The following is a 15,430-nucleotide window of genomic DNA, read 5'->3' on the forward strand; positions in this document are numbered from 1 at the left end:
AAAGACAAGCTACACTCCTGTAAGATCCTTAAGGCCTAGTATTACCACAACTAGCTACACCTGTACTAAAAAACTCTAAAGGTCCTCGAGTTGTATTCCATGTGCTCCCCAAACTGCTTACTTTTTCCTCCTTTTAATTTAGCACTTATTAAATACAACACCTACCCTACAACTTAACTTGAAAGATATGTGGCATACAGGCCCGTCTCTGGCAATTACAGCTGAGAAAGCACTACAGTTTTCATTCTCAGGCTGGCAAATTAAGAAACATCTAGATATAATAGCTGAAGTAACTTAAAGAATACTTAAAGATACTTTAATACCCTTGGGTATTTAAACTACAGCACACAAGATCAGCTTAGACAGCTTTTAACATAAGAATCCAACAGAATCCTTTTTTGTACAATATTCACATAAACATGTATTGCACATACAAATCCTACATGCACCATTCACAAAATGAACTGTGACTTAGTCTGAACAAAGAAGTCTTCAGAAGTATACAGAAGGTGTCTGGCCTTCACTGCTCAACAGGTCAGTCCTATTCACACCCCTTTTATTTCCACTTACCTCAGGGTACTGTTTATAACTTCTTATAGCCAAGCCTCAGCTATGCTCTTTTTAGTTGTATTCTGTAATCCCTCTTTACGCTCCCTGTATCCACCACTGCAATGTATTCCAAAGTTCACTCACTTTCATCAGAGCTTTAAATACTGTACCTGGATGGTCCTTAGCTTATTTACAGCTGTGATGGTCCTGCAAAATACATCAATTTTAGCTCTTCTACTTGCCTTTAAGCTTACAGGCAACACATAGGAAGTTGTGTCTATGCTATGCTTATTACCCTTCCCTCTGAAATGTCATAAGAGACAACAAGATAAATTGATTGTAGTATGCTTGCTCTGAAAAAGACAGAAGCTATTACATGCAGCAGTAGACTGTAGTGAAAGTCAGGTACTCATCAATTCTAGAGAGTACTCGTGTAACAACTGTGAACCACTGAGTACAGGTGGTAGCCAAACTTACTTTTCATCACTGTATAAACTAGCTTACATACTTAACGCAAGTATCTGAAAGAAAGACTTGTCTATTTACTTTTGGAAAGTTGTTTAAGTTTGACATAATTCTTCCTTTAGAAGAAAGTGTGTGGGGAGGGATTTTGTTGGGTTTTTCTTTCCCACTCCCCCCATATAGATTCCAGCACAACTGAGTGCTGGAATTCAGTGCTGAACTGAAATACAGTGCTTACAAGGTTCTGGGGTTTTGTGGGGTTTTTTTTTTTTTGGTTGGGTTTTTTTCTGGTTGGGTTTTTTTCCTTTTTCTTTTTTTTTTTTCACTGCCTAAATGAAAAATAGACATGACAACACAGTAAGGTATTAACATCTTAAAAATTTTTAAGGCACATTCCAACAAAATAAACTTTTATTGAATGCAGTATTAGGCATTCTATTTTGTTTAAGGGAACAGTGCTTCCCCCCAAAGAGATTCCCTTTGACCATTTCCAAAAGCTGTATTTCAGTTACAGAAATATTTCTTATGTCAAGAAACACCAAACTTCAGTCTAAACTTTTCTTGAATTATGAAGTGCAACTAAGTCCTTCCAAATGATGATAGTTTTCAGTAGGCACTAGAATGAGAAACCTGCAAATTGCTTACAGTTGCTGGGTACAATGTTATGTTAATTCAGATTTTATACTAACCCATCTAGAGTGTTGTTCTTGAAGAATTATATAAAAAGTGGCATTTAAGAGTAAAGAAACGCAGCTTAAAGAGCAGTTTATCACCATTTAAAAAAAAAAAAATCTTAACGGCAACCTGCATATTTAATACCATTTCCACAGTATGTCAGCTAGCAGAGACTTAGTCCAATAATTTAAAACTTTAGATAGGAATGTCTTTTGGTTCTGAATGCAGATCATAAGTCATCATGTCCAGTAGGTGAAGGCTCAGTTGTTTCACTCTCTACTTCCTCTCCTGTGAAATTAAGTATCATAATTAGAATACAAATGTATTATTAATTATACCATATAATTTTTGACAATAGGAATTTCTTAAAGAGAAACCCAAATCAACGTCTGTATCAAGACCAGAGAAGCAATAAAGCCATAGAGAAGAGCTACTTGCACCATCCTCCTAGTCTAAGCTTACAATTTTTTTTTTTCCCTAGATGTAAACAAAACATTTCAAATAAACTGGTATGATATTGCTAGTGGAAGAAAAAAGCAGCACAGCTATTTCTATTCTAAGCTTTTGTTTTCAGCTATTCACAGTGAACTTTCTCCTTTCCACATGACCTGTCAGAAGAAATTCTGGTATTTGAAAACAAAAAGCACATATTACTCAGAATTATTTTCTATAGTGCAAAGTGCTCGGTTCAGATGTTAAAACAGCCTTTAAAAAAGCACAGCAATTTTATTATATTGGTAAAAGCATTGATCTAAGAAAAAAGCTAAGCCAATTTGTCAACTTTTCCTTTTGCTTTTATTCTCATAAAATGTCAGACCACATTAAAAAACATAGTAACTGATATCCTGAGTATCTGCACAGGAAAAGTATATAACTGATTTTAAAGGACTACTAACAGTGCGTACTGAGAGTATAAGGTCTGAACTGAATGGCCTTGAGTAGCAATACTACATAGATCTTTACAACTTATTAGTATAAGATGAAAAAGCAGTCAGGGGACAGGGGGATGGGGGGGATGGGAACAAAAAAAAAAACCAACAAACCACCAAACAAGCTAAGAAGTAGAAAGAAAATAAAGGTATGAAATTGACTGTCTCACCTATTCTCCTACAACCTTTATCTGTCTCACCTACTCTCCTACAACCTTTATTGCAAAATAATCCTGTCTTTTACTTTGGAATTGTAAAAAAAGCCTAATGGAGTAATGAAACACTAATGAATGTAATTCTGTCCATAATACGTCATACATCTTAGAGCAAATTACACCTGAATTTTCTGACTGAAGGTATAGTTTAACTCAAGCTAAACAGTTCCCTACTACTGAAAGATAGATACCTTCCCCATATTGAACTTCACACCAGCTCTAGCACTTTTGTGATCAGAAAATAAATAAATTCAGCTCACTCATCCAGCAAAAAGAATTCTGCTTAATTTTCTGAGACTTCAGTGAGTTGAAGCAGCTTGCATGCGATCAGATAAACCCTTAAGTCATTATAATTAATGATAAAGGAAAAAAAGCAGGGAGGAGGAGGATCTCCTTTTTATGATAGCAGTAATTTGCTAGTTCACTTTATATAATGAAGCCAGACAGTTAAGTGACTTACAAACACAACCTTGAGTAAAGCAAAAAAAATATCAACACAAGAACAGGACATTTAAAAAATCCACTGTCTTTAAGCAAGAAAACATGCATGCCAGAATGTGGACTACTTGACACAGACCACAGCGGTAGGAACATGAGAAATTATACAGAAGAGTTTACAAGCGACTAGACCCTTAGGCAGAAATACACCTCCAAATTGGCGATATATTTTAAAAAAATCTGTCATTGAAAAGCCATTTACCTGTTTTTAGAATCTGAACACATGTTCCATCCTTATCTTCAAACCCTTCTGAACATACACACTTGTAACTACCTGAAGTATTAACACAGTCTTGATTCTCTTTCATGCAGACCTTCTCAGGAAGGTTACATTCATCTATATCTGGAGATAGGATAGGGAAAGAAAGAGTCCACTGCTGTTATTTTGTTACAAAACTTACTTGTGCTCAGTCATATAAACAAAATTCTATTCAAATATAAAAAACACCAAAGAGCAGAATGCTGCTGCAACAGATTTTTTGGTTAAAATAATCTGTTACAGTTCTTCATGATTTAGACTGTGTTTCAAATTTATTCAGATAGTACTAGTTTTTTAATGTTTTGCAGGCCCCTATGTGGGAAAATGAATTAAGCAATGGCTCTCGTCTTAACCTACTGAAGATTTCCCACAGTCATTTTCTAACGATGCCATCAAAGTACAACTAAAGGGAAGGGAGCCTGTAAACACTACATCATCATAGTTAATAGCTACTTAAGATCATGCATACCTTCTGCTCTTCCCCACAGAGAAACTCTAATTTCACTCTTTTTACTATCATTTCACATGTTATAATTCACTATGAATTAATATCATTTGAACTTGGACATTAATGGATTAAAAGACAGACAACAGAATGCACGTTACATTCCTGCCTTTCTGTTACAAAATGAATACAGATGCACACTTCTAATGAAGTGGTAGATAACTGACAAGAAACTCATGTATTTGTTTCCTGAACCCCCTATAAAATACTTTGTTCCTTTTGTAAGAGTGTTTCACCTTTAAGCCTTGTCATGTATATTAGCCCAATAATATAGAGGAAGTTATAAAGAAAGTCTCTGCTGCTACTACAAGAACAACTGGGTTCATTTTGATAGGCTGGAAAACCAAAGAGTGAGCTAACTGGTGCTCTACCACACGTTGCTAAATCCACCAACCTGTACACTTTTCATCTTCCTTCATGTATCCAGATGCACAGGTCTTACACTTGTCAGAACCTTCCCCTGTGCAACCTACACAGCTGGTATCACATGCTAAAGATAAAATATTTCAAGCATAAAAATTCATGTATCTGAGGTTTTAAGCACCACCCTTTAAGTCACTCAGCTTACCCACACAAGAAAACATAGAATCCTAGAACGGTTTGGGTTGGAAGGGACCTTAAAGATCACCTAGTTCCAACCCCCCTGCCATGGGCAGGGACACCTTCCACTAGACCAGGTTGCTCAAAGCCCCATCCAACCTGGCCTTGGACACTTCCAGTCATGGGGCATTCACAGCCTCTCTGGGCAACCCGTTCCAGTGCCTCACCACCCTCTCAGGGAAGAACTTCCTCCTTACATCTCATCTAAATCTACCCTCTTTCAGTTTAAAGCCATTACCCCTTGTCCTATTACTACACTCCAGGTTAAAGTGTCCCTCTCCAGCTTTCTTATAAGCCCCCTTTAGGTACTGGAAGGCTGCTGTAAGGTCTCCTCAGAGCCTTCTCTTCTCCAGGCTGAACAACCCCAACTCTCTCAGCCTGTCCTCATAGGGGAGGTACTCCAGCGCCCTGATCATCTTCGTGGCCCTCCTCTGGACTCGCTCCAACAGGTCCGTGTCCTTCTTATGTTGGGGGCCCCAGAGCTAAACACAGTACTCCATGTGGGGTCTCATGAGAGTAGAGTAGAAATAACCATAAATCTCTTGTATTCCTCATAGGATAGGTCTAAAGCCTCATACCCAGTCAGGATTGGGCCACATAGTACTAAATGCCTGGTATCACACCCCTTCTAGCATTACCTCTAGCATTAGATTAGGAATCTAGACGATAAAGTAGAACAGCAGATTAAAAATAAACCTTTGCATGAGAAAGATCCATCTGTGTTCAAACAATACTGGTGATCTTTGCAAGGAGAAGCAGCACACTCATCTAAATCTGAAAGATAAAAAGTGACAAGTTACCTAAAATAGTAGTAACGATTAAATAGTCAGATTAATACTTGAATGCTATGCTTTGGGATCTTGTTAAGAACTGGCCCACAGAAGCTATAAACTTAAACTGACTGCATTGAGATTAATTTTACAGTAAGTTCAGGATTGGATATGCAACATGTTAGACATAAAAGTAACATACTGTTTTGTTCAGCTTAAACTTAACATTAACAAATAAGAACTGATCCTCAGAAGATGTTTTGTGATGACAATAACAGACATATCAGAAATTCAGGAGCTCAAATTAAATAAAACTTCCAGAATACCTGCTGTCCTTGTCACTTTCAAGTGAGTGTTTTGCAAGCATTTATGTTTTTTATGTAAATATCGTAACAAATAAGCAGACTACTCTTCTGGAATACTGTTGATTTCTCTACTCCTATATTACCAAGCTATGGAACTTTTTAAAGTATTAAAAAAGTTACACAAATGCACACACATATACTGCTTCGTTTTCTACACAAAGCAAACTGGAGAAAGCCAAGTTATGGTTAAGACCAGCCGAGCGGAAAACCAGTTCTACCTGGGAAGTTAAAACATGCTAGTGTTTTGATTTCAAGGAAAGGGCACAACAGTACTCAACTAAAAAATTCAGACAGAGAAAGCCTATTTCAGTGCCCTTGCTGTCTATCTCATCCTGTTGCTGCAGACATCATTCCTACTGATTACTCAAATTAATTTATACTTGATCAGTTGCAATGATTATTTGGAAGAAAACAGCTGTACAGAAGACAACACTGGAGGATCTAAAAGAAGCTCTTGGAGCATTCAACAGTTGCCTACGCAGGTACCGCAGGAGCTGTAATTCAAATCCTAGTTCTCAGGAGCACTTTTAAAAAGAAGCAGTGTTCACATAATTTCTAAGATACTGTTTCCAGACATTAAAGGGTCTTTAATGGGTCAAATTCGACCAGTTAAACAGAATGTGCTACTCTTCCCCTAGTGTATTCCTGCTTTGGGAGTATTTTTAGTATTTGGGTTTTTCCTTAAGTGTTTCATACATATTCCTCATAAACCAAGAGAAATGCTAAGCTAGAAATAGGTAAGAAATTAATGGAAGCACTGAGCTTGACGTCTCCTGGTATTTCTCTCCAATAATAGGAAAAGTTAGTATGCCTCGCTTCTAGTGAAATGTTTGAACTCTATTAGGGTTGAGCATTTATAAACATACAGTAATGTGAAGACAATTGTGCTATTACTAAAAACCATGTAGATAAGCTGACAGGAATCTTCCAGTAGTTGACAAAATCGTTTAAATCAAGAGCAGGGTACTGTTTAGCACTCAAATAAACACAAAAAACCATGTCTTAAAAGGAACATCCCACCTGCTGCTACCTGTATTACACTAAACTAAAAAGATTCACAGTGAACAGTTTGATAAAGACAACTATAATCACCAACCAATCAGCAGGGAGGAAATACTGCTTTCCTGCAATATGAAACAAGTAAGGAAGACAGAGACTACAAACTATAGAAATCTAAACTGACAGAACAGTTCCATAAAATACAATAAAACTCAATGTGATGTCATCTAATCTCACTAGCCAATGTTGCTACAAAACCTGTTTGAAGTCTACCAAGCATTACTCACCCACACAAGCTGCTGCTTCATTTTTAATCCAGCCTTCTTTACAGTCTTGGCAGTCCTTGTTACTTGAACCAGTACAAGTTTTACAGGCAGCATGGCAGGCTGAGATAAGAGAAAACTACAATCTGAGCTTTGTTGGGAAACTCCAAGACAAGTTTGGGCACACAAATTCTCAAAGAAAAATCTTATTTAGGATTCATTGGAAGCTATTGTATTTTAGTAGCTTGAGCCTCCCATTCACAAGATTAGATCTTGACTTTATGGAGGTATCATTTACAAAAATGCAGCTCTATCCTACAAAAACAAAACCCCTACAAAACCCAGGAAGCCAAACCTGGCAATTACAGTCATCTGCACCACTAAAACAGTGCCATGAAATTCTAGTGACTAGAAGTGGTGGGTCCAATTTCCAAAATATTTGGGAAGAGGAGATCAAGAAGGTAAACTTTGCTCAGCCACTCAGGGTTGGGACAACAGTTTAAACACTAGACTCAGCACTCCCACCTAATGAATCCTCAGACTACTTCATTTGCAACCAGCTACAAGAGCGAAGTGTGAAGTGATACTAGTCTGAAGAACTTCACAAGTGTTTATATATGCATATATATGTAACATGCATATATAAGCAGCATGTTATATATTGTAATATAAAACACATCATATAGAAGAATTACTACACGGCCAGATAAAAAACCCAACATAGATAGTGTTGAAAAACAATTTTATTAGATCCCACAGTCAGGATTTAGCTGCTGCAGAATCTCACTCAAGATGTAAAAACAAATGAAAATCTGACCAACTGAAAAAGTGTATTCCTATGACCTGACTGTGTTTCAAAATTAAGCTTAGACGTACTTAACTGGAATCTATGTAGTCTACAGTACAGATCAGCTGTTTCCACGCCCATTTACTCCAGTTAAGCTTATCTGAGACATGAGGAAAACCTAGCTTTCAACATAGTCCACTGTGCAGCAATTTCAGCTCAAGTTTTTTGTACAGTACTTGGGGGTGGGGGGAAGGTGGTGACATGGGGGCAAAGCTTGATCTTCCCTCCAGCCTCCCTCATGACATAAATGAATTCTGCTTCTTAATTTAAAGCAGGAAAAAAAAAATTTAAAAAAAAAAAAAATCAAGGGCAGTCTGGAAGGATGACATCGCAAAACCTTACAATTCCACCAAACTGACTGACATGTCATTAATAGTTAAAGCTGAGTGACCAAACTGTAACTATTTTTTGTTTTTACATTTGTCACTTTAAATTGTTTCTAGTTTTGTTTACAAAACTGAAGAAGGAAGACAAAGATCTAAGCATGTACCAAAGACTTTGTTACCTGTACAAACAGAATGCGTCTCATTTCTCAAGGTACTGAAGTAACCATTAGAACAGTCCAAACAAAAATCTCCTGTATACTCCTTGTTACAGCTACATGAGCCATCTCCACCTCGGGTACCGTCACCATCACAGTGGCCATTTCCATGGCAAGGTCTTTCTGATCCACCACGACAAGCTAAAAAGGATCAAAAATACTTTTCAATAAAATGTTAAAGGGAGTAACTTCCTATTTTCAGCCACGAGCACCTGAATTTTCAGCACCACTTCACAGACAGTAAAATGTAAAAAAGAAAAAAAAAAAAGTCACACTAAACCAGTATATAATTTCCAAAATCTTTTTTCCCTTGAGAGTAACCAAAAGGCTTGCAACAAGGAATGCTCTGTAATATATTCAAGTGTAAGAGTTACTCAAAACAATCTCCAGGAAAGTTCAGTTATAAATTTAATTTTGGGTAAAGACCATGGCTTAGAATTTTATCTACTTTCTTAGCTTCCTGGCTAAAGCTAGCGTCTTTATTTATTCTCAATTTCTGAGAATGCTCATACTGCAGTTGGAAAAACCCTACTAGCAGTCATTTAGATCAATACTGGGAATTGGCACTTATATTGTTAACAATTTAAAGAGGCCAAAGCTGATCTCTTAACAAGGTGCAAGGTTTTAGAGATTTATAAATTATACTTCAGGGGCCAATATACCTTTTTTATCACTTTTGCATCGAAGACCTTACTTTCATCCAGTTGTCTCCTACCTACTTTTATCCAATTTCTCCCATTGCCTTTTTAACCAATCCTCAGTTTTTAATTTCTTCATTTAATCCCCAACAGTGTTTTGGCCGTTTTACTCTTGAAACTGTTGTCTGCATAGCTTCTGAAAGGCCACCTAAACAACAGACTTGATGTCACAGGGAGCCTTTAAACATGGGTCAGGTGTAGATGTGAACATCAGATCAGATGGGTTCTGCACATGTAAGTACCCTTGAGAGCTTTGTACATTACTTCATGCCCAGAAGACTTTTCTTCAGGCAGGACGCTTACAAGGCAGCTACCTAACTATCAGGCAACAGGTAGGTACATAGTACACAGCAGCTGGTGTCTCATGGAAAATATCATACTTCATGTATTTGTCCACATTATGAAAGACTGAAACAAACAGGTAAAAAGAACATATCTGCTACTGTATTTTTCAAAAGAAAAATTACCAAGGCAATCTGGTCCGTAAGTTCCAGCAGGGCAGCAAACTTCTATTGTTTCTATGCAAAACCACTTAAACAAATCAGGATACTTCTTCTTTCTGTATATGAAAGACATTAATTTATCAATAAAAAGAATGAGAAGTCTTTAAAAGCCAACTCACACAACTGAACCTGCACAATGCAGCAGAGAAATCTGTTGCACGTGACAGATTAGAAACGTATTTTTTTTTGTTCTGAAGACGATCTTATTTCAGGAATTAGTTTTTAGAAGTCCTCCAACTTGAGATTAACACCTTTTAAACTACCATACTATTAACAGACTCTACTCAAATTTTATAAATTAGATTTATGAAAAATGTGAAATAAGAGCAACCAATAAAATCAATTCGTCTTGATACATACACACCCCCCCCCTTTTTTTTTTTTTTTTAAACACCTTATTTTTAGGGAAGTTTTATATATAGTTTAGTTGGTCTTATTTATGTCTTTCTCTTAAACATAACTGCTGTGTCTTTATCTCAGCTATGCAGAAGATAACCCAGGACAGATACTAACATTTCCTCAAGTTATTGCCAACTTGACAATAGGGTGCCTGTTACAATTTCTCCTCTTTTTTAGCATGAATCAAGTACTATTTTAGAAGGATTTTTTTTAATATTAAGAATTTACTTATGTGCTGCTCTAGTAGTAGCATACACCCCCAATTACCAATGAAATCGCTAGATATTATTTTGCAAGCAAGCATGAGGATTACTACAGTTCTGAATGACAATTCACAGATCTCAGTATCACACTGATGCTTAAGTCTCAAAAACTTTAGTAAAGGCTTAGATATTCTGTAGCCTGACAGAAGTCTTCAGCAACTCCTGAGGCATGTACAGCTTCTCTTTCTAAACTATTACGTCTGATCATACTGACTCCAAGGCTCAGGCCCTGAAAAGTAAATTTACTGAGTACCACACATAACATAACAACTTACAAAAAAAGATCTAAGGTATTCATGGACAAAGAACTTGTCTTTGGAAACAACCACAGAAACTGAATGACATTTGGACATCGCAGGTTAAAGGACAGAAGGCAAAGTTAATCAATTGCACTCAAAATGTCTATTAAATACAGAAACTTTCCAAAACCCGATGTATTTTATGCATAGTTTTGTTTATTTTAGGAAGTCTACTTTGTCAAAATCTCTAGTTTAAGACCCGTTTCTTTCAGTTCTGCAAATTTAAGACAAATTTAAGACTCTGGGTTGCATAGCTCACCTTTCTGGAAAGCATGTCCTATGAGGAGCAGCTGAGGACTTTGGGCTTGTTTAGTTTGGAGAAAAGGAGGCTGCGGGGCAACCTCATTGCTCACTACAGCTTCCTGAGGAGGGGAAGTGGAGAGGAAGGTGCTGAGCTCTTCTCCCTGGGATTCTGGGATCCAGTGATAGGACGTGTGGGAACGGTTCAGAGCGGCGCCAGGGGAGGCTTAGACTGGACATGAGGAAGCATTTCTTTACCGAGAGGGTGGTCAAACACTGGAACAGGCTTCCTAGAGCGGTGGTCGATGCCCCAAGCCTGTCAGTGTTTAAGAGGCATTTGGACAATGCCCTTAATAACATGCTTTAACTTTTGGTCAGCCCCGAATAGGTTAGACAGTTGGACTAGGTGATTGTTGTAGGCCCCTTCTAACTGAAATATTCTATTCTATGCTATACTATTCTATTCCATTCAAATGGCATGCTAATGTATACATGCTCCTGTATAGTTAGGTAAAAGCATAAAGTAATAAAGCAGTCATTAAGAGCAAAGTGGGTTATCAAAAATCCTTATCCAGTTATAAAATGTTACAATAGTAGTTCACCCTATTGTATTCTAGCTGATTGAGAGTGCTGACAGTATAAAGTAATAAAAAAAGAAAATACTTAGAAGAAACATGATTTGGAATTAAAAAAAAAGATCTGAAGAGATTTAAATGCTACAATGCCATCCTTGCACTTATTATATTTTATAATGGTATATGAAAAGCTTAGTTATAACAGAAATCACAGGCTAGCTTATAAGGCAGATAGAAAAGCCAGCTGCTATACTACCATCCTCAAGAGATCCAACTTCTACATTTATTATTTATCAATGATTTTTTTGATTGCCAGGAGAACAAAATAACGTTTCAGGAAAAGAAAGCCAACTAAAAACTCACAAGAACCAAAGAGTCCCTTGCAGTTTTATGACAAAGGAAAACAAAAAAGGTAACAAACCTCAAAGTTTTCCAATGTTAGTTTGCCTCAACACCCCATTGGTAACTGAGCAGACAGTATATGAGAAGCCAGACTGGATGCTTTGGTGCAACACTTCCGGAATTGAAAATAAAAAAGAACACGGTAACAGCAGCACATGCTGTTAAAAGTCAGCCTGAACCCAGCTGTACCCAATGGCAACACTTGAAGGATAATGAAGAATTACCCTGTCCTGGTTTCAGCTGGGATAGAGTTAATTTTCTTTCTAGTAGCTGGTATATTGTTACATTTTGGATTTAGCAGGAGAAGAATGTTGACAACACGCTGATGTTTTCAGTTGTTGCTAAGTAATGTTTAGGCTAAGTCAAGGATTTTTCAGCTTCTCATGCCCAGCCAGCAAGAAGGCTGGAGGGGCACAAGAAGTTGGCACAGGACACAGCCAGGGCAGCTGACCCAAACTGGCCAAAGGGGTATTCCATACCATGTGACGTCACTTCTAGTATATGAACTGGGGGCAGCTGGCCTGGCAGGAGGCGGGGATCGCTGCTCAGGAACGAACTGGGCATCAGTCAGCGAGTGGTGAGCAATTGTATTGTGTATCACTTGTTTTGTATATTCTGATTCTTTTATTATGACTATTATTATTGTCATTTTATTACTGTTATTATTATTATCATTATCATTTTCTTCCTTTCTCTCCTATTAAACTGTTTCTATCTCAACCCACAGGTTTTACTTTTTTATTTTCCCCCGATTCTCTCCCCCATCCCACTGCGGGGGCAGGAAGTGAGTGAGTGGCTGCGTGGTGCTTAGTTGCTGGCTGGGGTTAAACCACGACATACCCATACTGCTATTGCTCAGGCACAAGACTTAACATTAGTAGTTCATCCTCTTAGATAACTTATCCACACCAAGATCTCCACAAAAAAATTCGATACTTACAGTTTGAACCACCATTTCTCTATATGTTCTTCATGCTCTTCTACCATGTTGTTACATTCAAAGTTACTACTGTCGCACAGATTCTCTATGATCTCTACAAGACGAATTTCGCTACAAGCAGAGAAGGAAAATCGTAATTTAAACATTTGACAGTACTCAAGACATGACAGAGAAGCTAGACTTCAGCCTAGAATACTTTATCAGTTTATGCTGTGTTCTGAATTAGTTCCAAAACAAAGCAAATATCAGAATAAAGCACTAATGAACATTACTTCAAACCAAAAAAAAAAAATGACAACGATGACCACAAGAATGACTTTGGCTTGCTTGCACTTATGATGTCTGCAGACTGTAGGTTTGATAGATTTTTAGCTTCCCAGCAAATTTTTAGTGCAGTATTTTTCTCCTAAGTTCAACAATAAATTTCACGTATTGTTAATACTTGACACAAGCCCACGAAGCTCACAGTAACTGAGGTTCAGAAATCCCATCCTTACATCTCAATGCTCCAACTAAGACTAAAAAGTGAATTTGAAATTTGGAAGAAAGATACCAGATCACTTTGCTCAGTAATCAAACATATATACAAAAGAGTACAGTAATCTGCATCTCTTCTAGTTTTCTGTTTGGCACTGAAATAGTGAGGACTCCAGGGAGGAGATAGTGCTTTAATTCTAAAACAAGTATTACAGTATTCCACACCTTTTATGACTATCAATTAACTGTTGACCATTATTTAAAGATCGCCACTTTAGGACTTTAACAGGTAAATAGAAAAAAAACTACTATGACCAATGACGGTATTAACTTTGGGGTTTTTTTCCAGAAACAAGACAAATAAAGGCATCCATAAGGAGTTTCAGTCTTTACTGTACTCTTTACGGTGTAATGTTAGATTTTAATCAATAAGAATTTAAGGCTTGGACACATGAAACGTTAGCTACAACATTCAGTATTTAAGTTCCAGCCAAACACTGGTACGGTGAAGTTACGCACAGTAGACATTAAACTTATCCGAATGAGAAGTACCGAGACAGCTTACCTGGACTCATACTTTGACAGCGTCTTCTCTTCCCAAGCAGTGTTTCCACCACCAAAGTTCTTTTTAGCTGTATCTGCTAATCCCTACAAATGAAAAGTACCAGAAGAATGTAAGTTACATAAGGTTTGTTTCTAACAAAGATTAAGGGCAATGCTTGTACAAAAATTGTGAAAGGCGCCATGCAGAAACTTCAGTAAAGCTCTGAAGCTGCTGATCAAATTGCTAAGTGAAAGAAACAGCTAGTGACAACATGAAAAGTGATAAAGCGTAGGTTATAGGATAACACGACTCAATTTTCCCAACACCCAAACAAAGCCCTGTTACAGTCTTCATTTTTGTCAAAAACCATACACGTATGAAACTTCATAGCAATCTCCTTCAAGTTCTCGGGAACTTTATTGATCACTTGAACGGGACCTCTACTTCATTCAGTTTTGACGGTACTTGGCCCAGTCTTCACCGTGTTGTAACACAACCATACAACAGGACCATTCACCGTGATCGGCACACGTTCCCCGGCCGAACGCCTACCCAATCATACCTTGCAAGAGACCTCCGCAGTGAAAGCGATCGACCAAGTGAGCAACAGCCAGTACAGGTACGAAGAGTATTAAGCATCTGTCACAAGCCGAAGCGGCCCCTCGCTGCCTAATTTACCGTGCCACCACGCAGGGCTGTTGCAAGCGGCAACAGACACAGCGTTTTGGGGGACGACGTTGTCCGCCAGCACTCGCTCACGGCGCCGGGCATGCTACAGCCGCTCTCTTCGCGCCGAAGCGCCAGCCCTCCTCGGACAGCAAAGCCGGAGGGGCAGCAGCTCCGTAACCCACCGGCCGAGGGACCACCGCCGCTGCCGAAGCCGGCAGCAAAACCCCCCGCCGCGCACCAGCCGGACCAGACGCCGTCCGTAACGCGGCGTTCGGCCCGGGGAGGGGGGGCTTCAGCAGCTGCGGGGCGGAGAGCCGGCCTGCCACCAGGGCCGCAGACCCGCACCGCGCCGGGCGCTGCCGCCGCCTTCTCCGGCGGGCCCGCCGCGGCTGACCGGCGCGGAGCCCGGCGGCCGCCCCTCGGAGCGGCCTGCACCGCCGCCACCGCACCTCGGGCCGCCCGGCGGGACCCGGCGGCCGGCTCCTGGCCGGGGAGGCCCCCGCCCGCCACGCCACCCCCCCCCCCCCGCCCCTTGAGGCCGCCCCCCGGCCCCGCCGCCCACCTGGTTGAACCTGTCCGCGATACCCCGGCAGGTGGAGCACGCCAGGCGCCGCCGCTCGCCAGCGCCCAGGGCGGGCGGCAGCGTCAACAGGGCAGCGCAGAGCGCCACGGCCAGCGACGCCCGGCCCGGGCGAGGCGCGGGGCCGGGCCCCATGGCGAGGGCGCGGGGAGCGCCGGGCAGACGGAGCGGGGCCGCCCCAGCCGCAGCAGCCAGCCCACCTCAGCGTCGGCGGCGCGCTCGGCTCGCCCCGCCCCGGCCCCCGCAGCAACCGGCCCGGGAGCTCCATTCAGATTTCCGCGTCAGCCCCACGCACGCTCCGGCCGCAGGCGCTCGTTGGTGCGAGGCAGGGGAGCGGAGGGAACGTGGTCCAATCGGCGCCCGC

At 40.0% G+C, this 15,430-nt stretch overlaps 1 protein-coding gene across 1 annotated transcript; it reads right to left on the reverse strand.

Annotated features, from left to right (window-relative positions):
• Positions 1-1,404: 1,404 nt before the first annotated feature.
• Positions 1,405-15,302, reverse strand: CRELD2 (cysteine rich with EGF like domains 2). The gene is made up of 10 exons (XM_052790311.1): positions 15,049-15,302; positions 13,839-13,921; positions 12,797-12,907; positions 9,643-9,734; positions 8,442-8,618; positions 7,114-7,212; positions 5,389-5,466; positions 4,487-4,582; positions 3,531-3,671; positions 1,405-1,974 (listed from the first exon to the last, which is right to left on the reverse strand). Exons 1-10 carry the CDS (start codon positions 15,199-15,201, stop codon positions 1,916-1,918), a joined length of 1,089 nt encoding a protein of 362 aa, XP_052646271.1. The 5' UTR covers positions 15,202-15,302; the 3' UTR covers positions 1,405-1,915.
• Between the last annotated feature and the right edge of the window lie 128 nt (positions 15,303-15,430).

This window comes from Harpia harpyja, chromosome 6 (genome assembly GCF_026419915.1).
Source record: "Harpia harpyja isolate bHarHar1 chromosome 6, bHarHar1 primary haplotype, whole genome shotgun sequence".
Taxonomy (NCBI): Eukaryota; Metazoa; Chordata; class Aves; order Accipitriformes; family Accipitridae; genus Harpia; species Harpia harpyja.